Source organism: Lynx rufus, unplaced genomic scaffold, assembly GCF_022079265.1.
Source record: "Lynx rufus isolate CCGP_SWC_20201006 ecotype Redwood Valley unplaced genomic scaffold, mLynRuf1.p SCAF_5, whole genome shotgun sequence".
Taxonomy (NCBI): Eukaryota; Metazoa; Chordata; class Mammalia; order Carnivora; family Felidae; genus Lynx; species Lynx rufus.
This window is the reverse complement of record NW_025814867.1, coordinates 153,721,372-153,735,650: the sequence shown is the minus strand read 5'-3', so window position 1 is coordinate 153,735,650 and position 14,279 is coordinate 153,721,372. Positions and strand designations below refer to the sequence as shown.

General features: G+C 41.7%; 1 protein-coding gene across 1 annotated transcript in view; it reads left to right on the top strand.

The window, feature by feature from the left end:
* The window catches only part of DSCAM (DS cell adhesion molecule), a 628,479-nt gene that overhangs the window by 391,111 nt on the left and 223,089 nt on the right, over nucleotides 1-14,279 (top strand). The window contains exon 11 of the mRNA XM_047100488.1: nucleotides 7,292-7,465. Within this exon, the coding sequence (XP_046956444.1) occupies nucleotides 7,292-7,465 (174 nt within the window). The remainder of the gene's footprint in view (nucleotides 1-7,291; nucleotides 7,466-14,279) is intronic.

Here is a 14,279-nt window from a genome sequence, read left to right as displayed (position 1 = left end):
AAAACATGGACTAAATTTAAGCACTTAAATAAAAATTAAAGGCTTTTTCATTAAGTTCTAATAGTATCCTTTTATCCTTGCCCAAAAGAACACGTTATCCATAAAAACGAATTTTATAATTGGTAAAAACTGAATTTTTAAAACATACCGTCAACTTTTACAGGAGAAAAAAAACATATGATCATTTCAATAAATATTGAAAGGCAGTTGATAATATTCAACATTCAGGCCTGACTTTAAATGAGGGGTGGGGGTGGGGGGAAAGTGGGTGATGGACATGGAGGAGGGCAGTTGTTGGGATGAGCATTGGGTGTTGTAGTGGAAACCAAATTGATGATAAATTATATTTTTTAAAAATAATAAAATAAATAAAAATAAAAATAAATAAATAAATAAATAAATAAATAAATGAATGAATAAATAAGCAAAAATGAATTTGTGTAAAACCGGAGTATAGAAATGCTTTATAAGACCCAAGTGCTTTGGCAAATGAAGGAGGAAAAGACAGGAAGTCCAATAGATACATAGGCAAAGGATGTAGATGGGCTGTTCACCAAGAAAACAGGTATAAATTGCCAAAACATGAGGATATGAAAAGATGCTCAAACTTATCTACAGGCAAAACAAACAAAAAATATCAAAAAAAAATTGTCAAAGCATGCAAATTAAAATAATGATGAAAATCAAAAAGGTCAGTCATGTACATGTGTGAGGAAAAAATAACCCTCAGCCAACACTGATGGAAATGAAATCGACGTGTTTCTTAGGAAGCAGCTAAGCCATACATTTCAACACTAAATGCGCAGAATTCCCCTTCGAGCATTAATCCAAGAGGCTGCCTACCACTCTATTGACTGACTGATAAGTGGAGAGATTCCTTGCAACATGGTCCTTCTTCTTGTGGAGTAAGAAAGACAGAAAGTCAACTAATCATAAAATCGTCGTAAGGAGAAATCTTTTAAGAAGGAGTATTGTGGGCTTACTCTATGCCATACCATAGTTAAAGAATTTCAATGCCTACCTCACCTTATTAAGGGGATTCTATATTATCTCCACTTTTACAGGTGGAAGAAACTGAGGAACTGAAAGATTACCTCATTACCTAGTTATTCGGTGTTACTGATGATCTGATGCCTTGCAACAAATTATCCCCCAAAATTAGTGGCATGAGATAATGCACATTTATTACCTCCTATGTCTGGGGGTCTGGAATCTGAGTATGGCTTAGCTGAGTCCTCCTGTTCAAGGTCTCTCCCAGCACTGCAGTTAAGGTTTTGGCCAGTGATGCAGTCATGTCAAGGCTCAGCCTGGGAAGAGTCTCGTCCCCCAAGCCCACTCGTGTGGTTGCTGTGTTGTATGGCAGGATTCAGTCATAGACTGTTGGTTGGAGAACACCCTCAAGGGAGCCTCTCCATAGGGTAGCTACATTCCCCACAGTGAGGCCACTAGCCTCAGAGAGGGAGGGATTGAAAGAGAGACCACAGAGGCTCCTGGGTGGCTCAGTCCGTTGAGCAGCCAACTCTTGATTTCAGCTCAGGTCATGATCCCAGGGTCGTGGGATCGAATCCCGCATGGGGCTCCATGCTAAGCACAGAGCCTGCTTAAGATACTCTCCCTCCCCGTGCCCCTCCCCATTCACTCTCTCTAAAAAAAAAAAAAAAAAAAAAGGAAAGAAAAAAATATACGTATGTATGTGTAAAGAAGAGAGGTACCTGGGTGGCTCAGTCTGTTAAGTGCCTGACTCTTGATTTCAGCTCAGGTCATGATCTCAGGGTTAGTAGGATCAAGCCCCGCATCAGGCTCTGCACGGACAGCTCAGAGCTTGCTTGGGATTCTCTCTGTCTCTCTCTGTCCCTCTCCTGCTGGTGCTTCCTCTCTCAAAATAAATAAACTTTTTAAAAAAATGTTGGGGCACCTGGGTGGCTCAGTCAGGTAAGCATCTGACTTCAGCATAGGCCGTGATCTCACGGTTCGTGAGTTCAAGCCCCATGTCAGGCTCTGTGCTGACAGCTCAGAGCCTGGAGCCTGCTTCGGATTCTGTGTCTCCCTCTCTCTCTTCCCCTCCCTAGCTCACACTCGCATTCTCTCTCTCTGTGTCAAAAATAAATAAACTTGGGGCGCCTGGGTGGCGCAGTCGGTTAAGCGTCCGACTTCAGCCAGGTCACGATCTCGCGGTCCGTGAGTTCGAGCCCCGCGTCGGGCTCTGGGCTGATGGCTCAGAGCCTGGAGCCTGTTTCCGATTCTGTGTCTCCCTCTCTCTCTGCCCCTCCCCCGTTCATGCTCTGTCTCTCTCTGTCCCAAAAATAAATAAACGTTGGAAAAAAAAAAAAAAAAGAACAAAGAGAGCCACAATCCTTTGTGATCATAGCTACATGCCCAGTATCTGCCCCACAGTGGGTGCTCAGTAATCAAACAATAAATCCCATTTATGTAAAAATAGAGCACATCTTTATATTCACTTATAAAATATTAGGAAGGGAAAATTATGAGATTGGGGTCTTGAGAAGAAAAAGAGGGCATTTACTTACTTACTGTTTGAATTTGGGGCCCAAAATTCTCAGATCACTAATCTGAGATTCTCATGTTTTATACTATAATAAGTAAACTAACAGATACCTTTCATTAATTACTTTTCAAAACCAATCACTCATTTACTGGCATGTTCATAATTCATCAAACACTTGTTAAAAATCCTCTGTGAATTTCATGTGAATTAGGTTTCTAATGATCCACATTACACATGTTTCTAAGTTTGCATTTTTTACATTTTGATGATTTCTCTATTCCCCAAGAGCAAACAGATTAGGGGTCAGAATGTTTTTCTTCATTTTGTCTCACTTTAGAAAGTATTCAGAAGCTGATACTGGAGAGAGCAACATGTTGCGATTATGAAAGAAAAGTGCTGTTACTTACATGTTTAAAACTTTCCATCCTTGATTTTGAATGCTTTATGAATGAGACATATTTTTAAAAAATTCTACTTAAAATTATGTTATGATATTTCATGCATCAGCTGTGTGATAAAATACTAACCCAAATGTGTATTATTTGTATATGCTCCTCCTTCCAACTTTGTAGTGATCTTACAGATGTGGGCTTCTTACAAACCAGATGTCAGCCACGTGTGGGACATGAGTCAGATCCTACCCACACCCAGTCTTTCCATTGGATACTATTAGAACACAGGCTGCTTTGTTTGGGTATTTTCTCTGGCTACTTTTGTGCCTTATTGGCAGAAGTATGTAGTTATATAATAGTGTGGCCTGCAAAGCCTACAACATTTATTATTTGGCCCTTTTGGAAAATGATTTCCTAGTATTGGCTGAAAAAATTGAGAATTTTGATCCATGAACATTTCTTTCGGTCTTCATTAATTGTTAGCAAGAACTTTTATAGTTTTCAGTGAGCCAGTCTTGCACATATCTTGTTTAATGAATTTCTTAGCATTTCATGTTTTGATGCAGATGTATCATTTTTTAAATTTCAATTTCCAATTGCTTTTTACTAATACATTTATAAACAAAATTAACTTTGAGTTGTGTACATCGATGTATCCCATGACGTCCCTAAATTCACTATGTTTCTAGCAACTTTTTTGTAAGTTCTTTTTTATTAAGTATGACTTAGTTATAGTTTTTTTTGGAGACACCTTTATCAGGTTAGTTCATTGTCTTCCTAGTTTGCTATGAGATTTTATCAGGATGTTGAATTCTGTGAAAAACATTTTTTTTTGGTATCTACTCACTCTATTTCTGTTTTTGTATGTTGAAGTAGTGAGTTTCTTTCATTGGCTAATTCCTGAATTCAAACCAACCTTGCATTCCTGGAGTAAATCTCACTTGGTCATAATACATTGTTGTTTGTATGTTGATATACCTGATTTGGTAATGTTTGGTTAAGGATTTTTATGTCCGTGTCCATTAGGGATATTGGTCTCTAGTTCTCTTTTCTCTTAAGATTCTTGTCTGACTTTGGTATCAGGATAATTCTGTGTAAAATTGGTTTTATTTCTTCTTTAATTATAGGTAATATTTACTAGTGAAGCTTCCTGGGTTTTGGGTGTTATTTGTGGAGGGTTTTTAACTATAAATTAAATTTATTTATAGATATGACTATTAGATCTACCTCCTTTTTCTTGAGCAATCCTTGATAGTTTGTGTCTTTCAAGAAATTATTTAATCTAAGTTGTCAAATTCATTGGCACAAAGTTATTCCTAATATTTTGCTATTATGCTTTTAATTAAAGTAGAGGCTATAGTGATGGTTATCTTTTTATGGTTATTTGTAACTTGTGTCTTCTGTCTTCTACATCAGTCCTAGAGGCTCACCTACTATGTTTTTTTCCAAAGAGGTAGCTTTTGGTTTTACTGATTTTTTTTTTTATCTGTTGTTTTTCTGTTTTGTATGTCACTGATTTGAGTTTTCCTCCTTATTATTTCCTTCCTTCTTCATACTTTGGGTTTTTCTTGCCCTTCTTGTAGTAGCTTCTTAAGGTGGGTGCTTAGATAGTTGATTGGTGACCTTCTTCCTTTTCTAATACAGTAATTTAATGCTACACACTTCTAAGTTTTGCTTTTATCTGTATCTCACAAATAATGATATGGTGTTTTTATATTCATATGTATATATTCTTATTACTCTGGTGATTTCTTCTTTGACTCATGAGTTATTTAGACATGTATCATTTAATTTTCAAATATTTGGGGTTTTTTTTTCCAGATGTATTTGTGTTATTGTTTTCAATTTTCGTTTTGCTATGGAAATAGAACATAACATGTATTATTTTTATCTTATAACATCTACTGAAATTTGTATTATGGCTAACAATATTGTCCCTTTTATTAAGTGTCAAATGTGCCCTCAAAATCAGTATGTATTCTGCTATTTAGGGTGCAGAGTTCTGTAAATGTCAGTTAAGTCAAATTGATTAATAGTGGTATTAAAGTCTTCCATATTTCAAATCTCATTTCCTCTGCCCCCCCTTTCTTTTCCTTTTGAGACTATAATTTTCAGTGTTAGAATATTTGATGTAATTTCAGAATTCCAGGATAACCTATTTCATATTTTCCACTTTTGCACTTTTTTTTTCAACTTTGGATGTTTTCCACTGACCTAGGTTTAAATTCACTAATTTTTTTCCTCTGTCTAACCTGCTGAGTAGCTTGTTTAAAGATTTATTCATCTCTTACATTGTGGTATTTGTTTTTATCATTTTGTCTTTCTTATAGTTTAATGGTTTTAATATTGCTTCTGAACCCGCCCCCCCCCCCCGTTTATGGATATTAATCATAATTATTGTAAAGTCCCTGTGGAAGAGCTCCCCTACCATAGTTATGTCGATATTTTTTTTTCTGGTCCTTTTTTCTTGCTTTTTTGTGTGTCTCGTAATATTTTATTGAGTATGGCCCTGGTGCATAAAAGGAAAGAAAAGTAGAGATTGCGGGAGGTTATACTTACTTCCGGTCCTTGTTATCTGCTTTTATGCCGAGGTCCTGGTCCCCCCATCCTCTGCCAGAGATGGGATTATTTATCTCCTTGTGGGGCTTCTAACTTTTTGCAACTAATTTCACTTAGTTGTCTGTGACTTCGACTTTCTGAGCGACTCAGAGAACAGTATGATTTTGTAGATGAACAGCCTCTCCTTTTTGTTGTTAGAATGGAAGCGACATTCCTTCGTGTCTCTCTCCATCGTCAGCAGAAATGGAAATCTGTTCTTTTAATTGAAGTCTTCATATGTCCTCTGTGGCAGTTCTGTGTTGGTAGCAGCCACCTGTTGTGGGGATTCTGCTTGTCCTTCTTGTTCGGTGTGAAATGTCCCCTCGGTACATTATGAATTTCCCTGGTCTCTTTGGTGGGGCTGGGTTACCTGATCTAGACATGAGGGAAGGGAGGGCACAGCCACGGTCTCTGCCACTGTGAGCTAAGGAGTACCAATAGATAAGTGATCAGTTTGGCACGGAGATAGCATGAGAAAGTGTGTCCCTTCTCGTGTCCCCAGATGCAAAGCCTGAAGTTCCCTGCAGGTGGGGTATGGTGACAGTGCAACAGTGTGCATGTTCAGCTCCCACGAAGGATCTGGGGCCATGGAGACCAGCATGGGGCTCACGCTGTGGGCTTTCTCCAGGAAGATGGAATTGGTCCTCACCACTGGGTCCTCTCCCCAAATCCTCAGACTCCGGTCACACAGTAGGGAAGCTCTACCAGCTTATCAAGGCTTAGATCACACTCTCCCAGTCTCACCCAGGGCCCCTTGCACAGGGATAAGCAACATAGCAAGTTAATCCAAACCGCCGTCTTCCCAGAAATCTCCCTAGACCACCCTTGGTCCTGCTTTTTATTATTTCTAAAAGATATTTTTTGGGGCGCCTGGGTGGCGCAGTCGGTTAAGCGTCCAACTTCAGCCAGGTCACAATCTCGCGGTCCGTGAGTTCGAGCCCCGCGTCAGGCTCTGGGCTGATGGCTCAGAGCCTGGAGCCTGTTTCCGATTCTGTGTCTCCCTCTCTCTCTGCCCCTCCCCCGTTCATGCTCTGTCTCTCTCTGTCCCAAAAATAAAATAAACGTTGAAAAAAAAAATTAAAAAAAAAAAAAGATATTTTTTTTCAGAACAGTTTTGTAAGGATCTTCCATATGAGTCATATCACATCTCTGTCCACGGCACATGTCATCGGTGGCATTTTCTCCTTGAACGCCATACTCTGAGGAGAGAGGTGTTTTAATTCTGTGCTGTCTTACTGGCACCATCTGACTTATTTATTTAAATGACATTAAGTGATACTAACATGCACGTGTGTCTAGACTGCAGCGTGACTGTGCTTAGAAGACAAACCTGCGATACTTGTATTCTCTTTGTAGACTCACCGCAAGCAAAGTCTTCAAATGCCCTGTCCCTGGAACATTCCTTGTTTACATTCATGGTAATTCCCTGGGAACACAAGGCTTCTATTTAGTCTCAGGAGAGAAGTCTACTCCTGTGCTGTTCCACTGTGATGTCTTTGAATAATTTATCAGCTACTTAACACTCATCAAATTTGGCTTTTTGTGTAGAAACGACCTGTAACAGTCTCTTACTCTCTATCTCAGAGTCTGAAGCAGTGTCATTTTAAATAAATGTGCTTCTCTCCAAACAAGAATTTACATGTTGGGGGGAAAAAAATTCCGCGTATCCCACGACTGCCCTCTAGATGTTAAATACCCCTCACTTCTCTGTACTAAGCTGCGTGAACTTGAACTCACTGTCTCCCCTTGTGTGTTTCTGTTGGCATCATTCTTCCTCCTTCTTGTTCTACTCCAGGTGCTGGGGTTCCCCAGTTCCAACCAATTGCCCTGAATGGCCGAATTCAGGTTCTGAGCAATGGGTCCTTGTTGATCAAGCACGTCGTGGAGGAAGACAGCGGCTACTACCTGTGCAAGGTCAGCAACGATGTGGGTGCAGACGTCAGCAAGTCCATGTACCTCACGGTGAAAAGTAAGGAAGAAGAATGCTTTGTTTTACCTAAATAGGTCTTTTTGTGCTTAAATTTGCCATTGTCTCCGCACACATCTGTTTAAAACAAAACAAAACAAAACAAAATGTTGGTTGGCTACAGCTGAGGTTTGAGGTTTTGCTCGCCTGGGACACAACCGAAGAGGAGGGCAAAAATCCAGCCGGTTGCAATAGCCTGACCGTGTGCCTGGTGTCTGGGCCACATGCTCGTGTCCCTTGGGTTCCCTTGGCCATGCATACCTAGCAGGTGAGTGGGCCTCTGCCTTTAGTGCCCACATTTCTATTCTGCTGATTTTACTGTGGAAAAGCCTAGCATATGGTCTTGTATGTGCTCTTTTCAGACGTCTGTTTCCACACATTTTATGATTTGCAAGCTGGCTTGTCCCTAGGTTTCCTTTTAGAGATCCTTATGAAATCAAGCAGCCGGAAACCTCATTACCAAAGACACACAACTACAAGACAGGAACATGTAACACCCTGTCTAGGGTCCATGTTGCTGACCCGTTTTATAGGGGAGGGCAACTTACAAGGAGATTATTTTTCTACTTAGGTAAGTAAACCACCAAAGGAAGGACGTAAAATGGGCCAACTTTTGTAAAGTTGCTGCTTTTTAGCAAATGGTTGGGCGCCTAGTTTACAGCGAATTACTTATGTCTTTGTCCATTTGTGCAATTTTCTGTTAGATAAATTGTGATCTCTTCCAGATAAGGCTTTGATCAGCCTTTCTCTTTTTTATTTTAATTGTGTTCTCGGTAGGCTGGAAAAGACCTCTACCGTATCACTCATTAGAGGGATTGAATTTAAAAGTGAATCTCAGTGGGTCTTATGTATATGTGTGTGTGAGAGAGAGATATTTAAGCTGACTGCACAAATACTAGTATCCGCCCTATTTCACTCAGAATTTATTCTAGTCCGTTATTTCCAACGTAACGCTGAAAATATCAAGCTATTTATTTGCTATACTTTTATACCATGAAAAATTACAGTTTGAAATAGCGTTGCTTTAAAATATGTTTTGTAGATATCCAATACATAAATTTGATTCTAAATTTTATACTCTGGAGGAACTGATTTGCAAGAATCTGAAGACAAATTGTCGTTTCATATAAATCCAAAGTTGAAAGGATAACTTAAAAAATTATAAATTGATGATATTTGAAGGAAACCCAAGAGCTGAAGACCAGTGTTGGCCAGTATTGATCCATCTTTCCCCAATAAGAGAAATATATTTTTTAATTTGATTATATTTAATAGAATATGTTTGATTCTAAATTTGGTTATATTTTGCCACTTTGAAATATTTTAAAATTATAAAAATTCCACAAGTCTACATCTATGCTGTAATAGATACAGGGCCCTGTGAAGGATGTGAATACTTCATCCACGGACTTATGTTTTGGAAGAGGAGATAACAAGGAAGTATATAGAGCTTACTAATATTAATGCAAGATGGAGAGTAATATAATATGTGCCATAGTTGTACCTTTCAGAGGAGGATATAACTTTCATTTTGCAGGGACTAAGGAGCGTTTCATGGAGAAAAAGTCTTTTAAGTGGGTGGAATTTAAAAATACAAAAGCTGGTTTTCCCCAGATTTCCTCTCTACACACCTTTGATGCTCTTAGTGTGGGGCATGGGAGAGGACCACGGAGATGTCTTTCTGCCCTTAGCGACCTTTCTTTCTTGTGGGTTGATGGGGAATGGGTGTATACAACTGCCATCCAGTGGAATACACTGGGAAAGAGTTCCAAACACAAAGGCGCGCAGACGAGGGCGTGATTTACATTTGTGTGTAGGGCCAGCGACTGCACAGTGACAACACATGGATTTAAGTTCAGTCTTAGACGATGCAGTGGGTATCAACAGGTACAATCCTTGAGGGTGGATAGGGACGCTTGAGGAAGAGGGAACAGAGAGCAGAGACAAGAAATTAAAACTCCCAAGGCAGGAGGTAAACTCTCTGCGTGTTGTACCCTGTACATGGAGGGGGTTAGACAGGGAAACGTTTAAAGTGAGCAAATGTCAAACAGAAATGGTTCTTAGAGGTGGCCAAGTTTAGATTCTCTCAAACCATACAAACTATTAGCAGAGAGATGCTTTTGGGTAACAGCTAATTCTACCAGTTTTTAACAACCCTTGGTGGGTTTATAAATGTGTTCAGTTTAAGTGTCTGGTATATTTAACCCTTTAAAATCATACTATTTGAATTCTGGAAAGTAAAAAGAATAATTTAAGAAAGCTATAGAAGCACAAAGACAGGAGATATACAACAAATAGAGGTGTTACTCAAATGATACCATAAAAAAAAAAACAGTAACAACAAACAGGGATAACTTCGCTTTTTCTGTGTGTATTTGTGTGACCAGACTACTTAGTGGATTAAAATGGACTTGTGGAGGCAGCACACAGCAATGCAAATCTGCTGCTTGGTATTATCTGTTTTACCATGAAAATAGGGAGGAAGGGGGCGCCTGGGTGGCTCAGTCAGTTGAGCATCAGACTTCGGCTCAGGTCATGATGTCACGGTTTGTGAGTTCGAGCCCCGCGTCAGGCTCTCTGCTGTCAGCACAGAGCCTGCTTAGGAACCTCTGTCCCCCCTTTCTCTGCACTTCCCCTGCTCGCTCGCTCTCTCTCTTAAAGATAAATAAATAAACATTAAAAAAAGGAAAGAAAATAGGAAGTTTGAGCACAGAGCACACCCTGGCTGACTTTATGCCCCTATGAATGGTAACATGTTTTATTGTTACTTCTGTAGAGGACAGAAGAGGAGCACTAAGCTGTAGACACACACCCACATGCACATGTGCACTTACAGTGTGTGCACAGCAAACCCAGATGCCTTCCAGGTAGAGGCAAGAAGAGAAAGAACCATCATCCCATTCTCTTTTATTTTAATCTCTTAACATGGCCCTAAAAATGGCATGCACCCACACCCATGTACACACACACCACACACACACACACACACACACACACACACACACACACACACACACTGCATTCCATACAAACACAGAAAAATCATCCCAAAGGAACTAAAGCTACCTATTCAAACTGCAGCCAGGAGAGGAATGAGAGCATAACAGGGACACTACTGGCCAATCCCTGGGAAAACCATTGCATGGTATCACCAAAAAAAAAAAAAGGAACAAAGCGTCCTTCCCCTCTCCCCCAAACAGTTGATTCCAATATTTCACACACTAAAGAATTTCTCTGTATTGTTGGAATTGATTCCATAAAAGTGGTAACAAGTTTTCTTTGAGGTGGTAATCGCTATTTTGACAACCTTCAATCAGTTCTGTCCCTAAATGAAGACTGTCTTGGGGAAAAACAAGGAATCCTACATTCTGGGTCAAAATTAGGAAAGTCCTCAAAGCCTGTGTGCTGTGGACATGGAGGGCTGAAGTGTCATGTAATTAACAGGGAGCCCAGGGTAGGGTGAAGAGCCCCCCCCCTACCGCCCCGAGGTTGCAGCCCAAACAATCTGGTCCTTCTGGTTCTCCACTTCTCATTAGTGATCTCAAATTGCTTTACTTCTCTGACCCTGTAAAATAAGAAGAATCACACCTTTCCTGGGGAGGGGGGGTATGAAAATTAAATGGGATAATGTATGTGAAGATACACTGTAAATCACAAAGCACTCTATGCACGGATTTAGCACATACACATAGCAGGTGATCCTGCTGGTTAGAGAGAAAAAAACCGTAGATGCTGATGGTGCTGCACACTGGAATACTTCCAGAAAATCATTCTGAACAGGAAAATTAAAAGGTTGTAGGGTAGGAAGAGGAAGAGGAAACATGACTTCCAAGATCCAGGCGGGGGGTACTTTCACTGTCCCTGTGATGCTGACCCATGGGGGTGGTGCCTTTGGAAACTCTTATTCCTGACTCCAGCTGTTTATGAATCATCAATAAAATGTTTGGGGATTTCAAACTGAAAAAAAAATTGTTTGAGTAGAAAGGAAATTTCACGGCTTTAAATAAAAATTTTACGTACTCTCTCATTTTTATAATTCATATTTTTAAAAAGTGGGCTGCAAATATTTCTAAATGTAATAGGACAGAACTTTCTGCCCGAACAAGCATTGTCAGGAAATTAAGGCGGCTTCTTGGACAATAGTCTGGATTCCCAGGATGGCTGGTGCTGGTTTTACACACATTTTAAGGACCTGAACTCTCCCAACAGCGCCGGTTGCCAGGGGCTCACTGGGGACGCGAGAACCGTGCGCTGCCTGAGCGAGCCTCTTGTCTGGGAAGTTCTTTCACTCGGGTGCTTTCAAAAACCACTACTGCACTAGCAGAGCAATTTGATGGTGAACCCCCACCCCCACCACACACACACACACACACACACACACACACACACACACACACACGTGTTTTTGACATCAGACACTTGGAGGCTGGGGCAGAGATGAGGCAACCAAGCTTGGATGAACCATCAGGAACAGCGACCAGTGGGATAGAAAAATAACCCTTCAAATCCTTCAGGTTTGTTGGTCTTGCTGTTTCTGGAACAACATTATTCATTATTATCCCAATCATAGCTTAGCTTTTACCAAAACGCGTGCCCGGAATAGGGACCCGAAACATCAAATGTTGTTGAGGACTTCGGCAGAAAAGACAGAGGGACCGGGCTGTCCTTTCCATCAGACTCTACTTTCCAAACTTTCTGTTTGGCCTCTGGTGACAACGCTGCACCCTCGCCCCAGGCCCACGGGGGCGCTGCAGAGCGTCTCCATCCCCAGACCTTGTGCGAGCTGGGAGATCTGGTTGGTTGCAGTAAGAAAAGAGCTGCCCCAGACCTCTGGATCTCTCAAGGGGATGAGTCGTTGTCCCGCGTGTTTCTCCCAGGTGCCAGAATCACGTCCTCCCCTCCCCACCTTCTGTCTCTGGGCCCGCATGCTCCCTGGAACTGATCTCTGCATGGATCTGAGGCCCCGAGGCACAAACAGCTCCTCTTCTGTCACTGCATGCAGGATGAAAGAACATCCCTTACCAAACAGGAGCAGGGTGCTGCCCGGAGAGGTGGTTGCTCTCCGGATCCAGTGATGCCACTGCCTCTCGGAGCCAACCTGCAGGATGTGGTGGGGCCTTGGTCCCCAAGCCTCCCTCAGGCTCAGCCCAGGCAGGTCCCTGGGTATCATGCACACATCTCTTTTTCCTCCAGGATTCGGGCACATAGGCCTTGCAGCTCATGTGCACTCACTGTCAGCTTTGGTCAGTCTCCTGGACCTTGGCCATGATATTTCTGGATAGACCTTGGTGATGTGATAGGATCTAGGCCACTCAAGTCCTGCCTTTGCTGGGGAGGATATCTTGGGGTAGGTGTTCAAGAATCTACCGCCATCTCCGAGAATCCGTATGTACCCCTGGGTAGTCCATTCAATTTCTGTGACTTCCTACCCTCACACTGTGTCCCCACCGATCTTTACCCTACACCTCGTTAGCTAAATAAAAATCCCCTCTAGTCTTTGCGATTGCTCTGTGAGACTCCTAAAAGAAGGAGCAGGGCCCCCAGCTGGCCCTCTGTGAGGCTGTGATGGCCTTAATAATTCCTATAAAATGTTTTCCAGGCCCCTCACAGTCACTTTGACAGGACACCCTTTCCTCTAAAAGCAAAATAAGGTTTGTTTTCAGGCTGCTTTGTTCTTAACAGAGCAAGAGAGGACAGTTTTGAATATATAGAATTACTAAATTATAATTTTTTTGTTTCCTAACGTGCCAAGATAGCTGAGTGGGTCCAATGCTGTTTTCCCTGATATTTTAATTCAGGAGCTTCTAAATTTTTTTTTTTTAACATTTATTCACTTTTGAGAGACAGAGGCAGAGCATGAGCAGGGGAGGGGGAGAGAGAGTGAGACACAGAATCGTAAGCAGGCTCCAGGCTCCGAGCTGTTTGTCAGCACAGAGCTTGATGTGGGGCTCGAACTCACAAACTGCGAGATCATGACCTGAGCTGAAGTCAGATGCTCAACCGACTGAGTCACCCAGGTGCCCCTTAATTCAGGAGCTTCTAAATCACACTTTGACTCATGGGCCCCTGTAGGCAGATCCCGTGAGGTTCTGGGACCCCTTGATATCAGGTGCAAACATGTGTGTTTTTTTGCTGAGGGGAAACACTGTGGCCTTCGTGATTCCCTCAAAGGGATGCATGATGGAAGAAGATCAAGAACCACTGTTCTGGAAAAATCACACCCTGGATGGCCTTGTGTATTTTCCTTGCAGTGTCTCTCGGAGTATTGGACTGGAAGCAGCCAAGCACACAATGAGAGGTTAGAAGGGGCTAAGGAGGAGTAAGCAGCCCTGAGTCAGGCAGCAGCCTGGGTTCTGTTGAAAACTAGGATTTTCTATTTCACTACCTTTGCTTCATGTCCACACTGTTACCGCGGCCTTACGCCACGTGTGACATAAATGAATCAAAGCGATGTAACTCTGTGGTTGCCAGTCAGGCTCGAAGCTCACACAGCCTGGGCTCCCTCTCTCCAAACCTCTGTAGATTAGAGTCACAGAAAATACATCTCTCGTGGGATCCCTATAAGGCTGACATGACCCATCACTGAAGCACTCAGTAAAAATTCCTGACATGGTTGTTGCAGAGCAATGGCGGCTACTGTTGTGGTTGATGTTAGGGGTGTTATTATAATTATCATCATCATTCCTGAATTACAGCTTATGACTCCCCCCAAACAAGCCACATTAGTGTCTGTTATAGAGTATGAGGTGTCCCTGACTCAAAAACATCCAGGTAACACATTTTCATGACTGTAGAGTCCGCCAGCCCCCACTCCGAT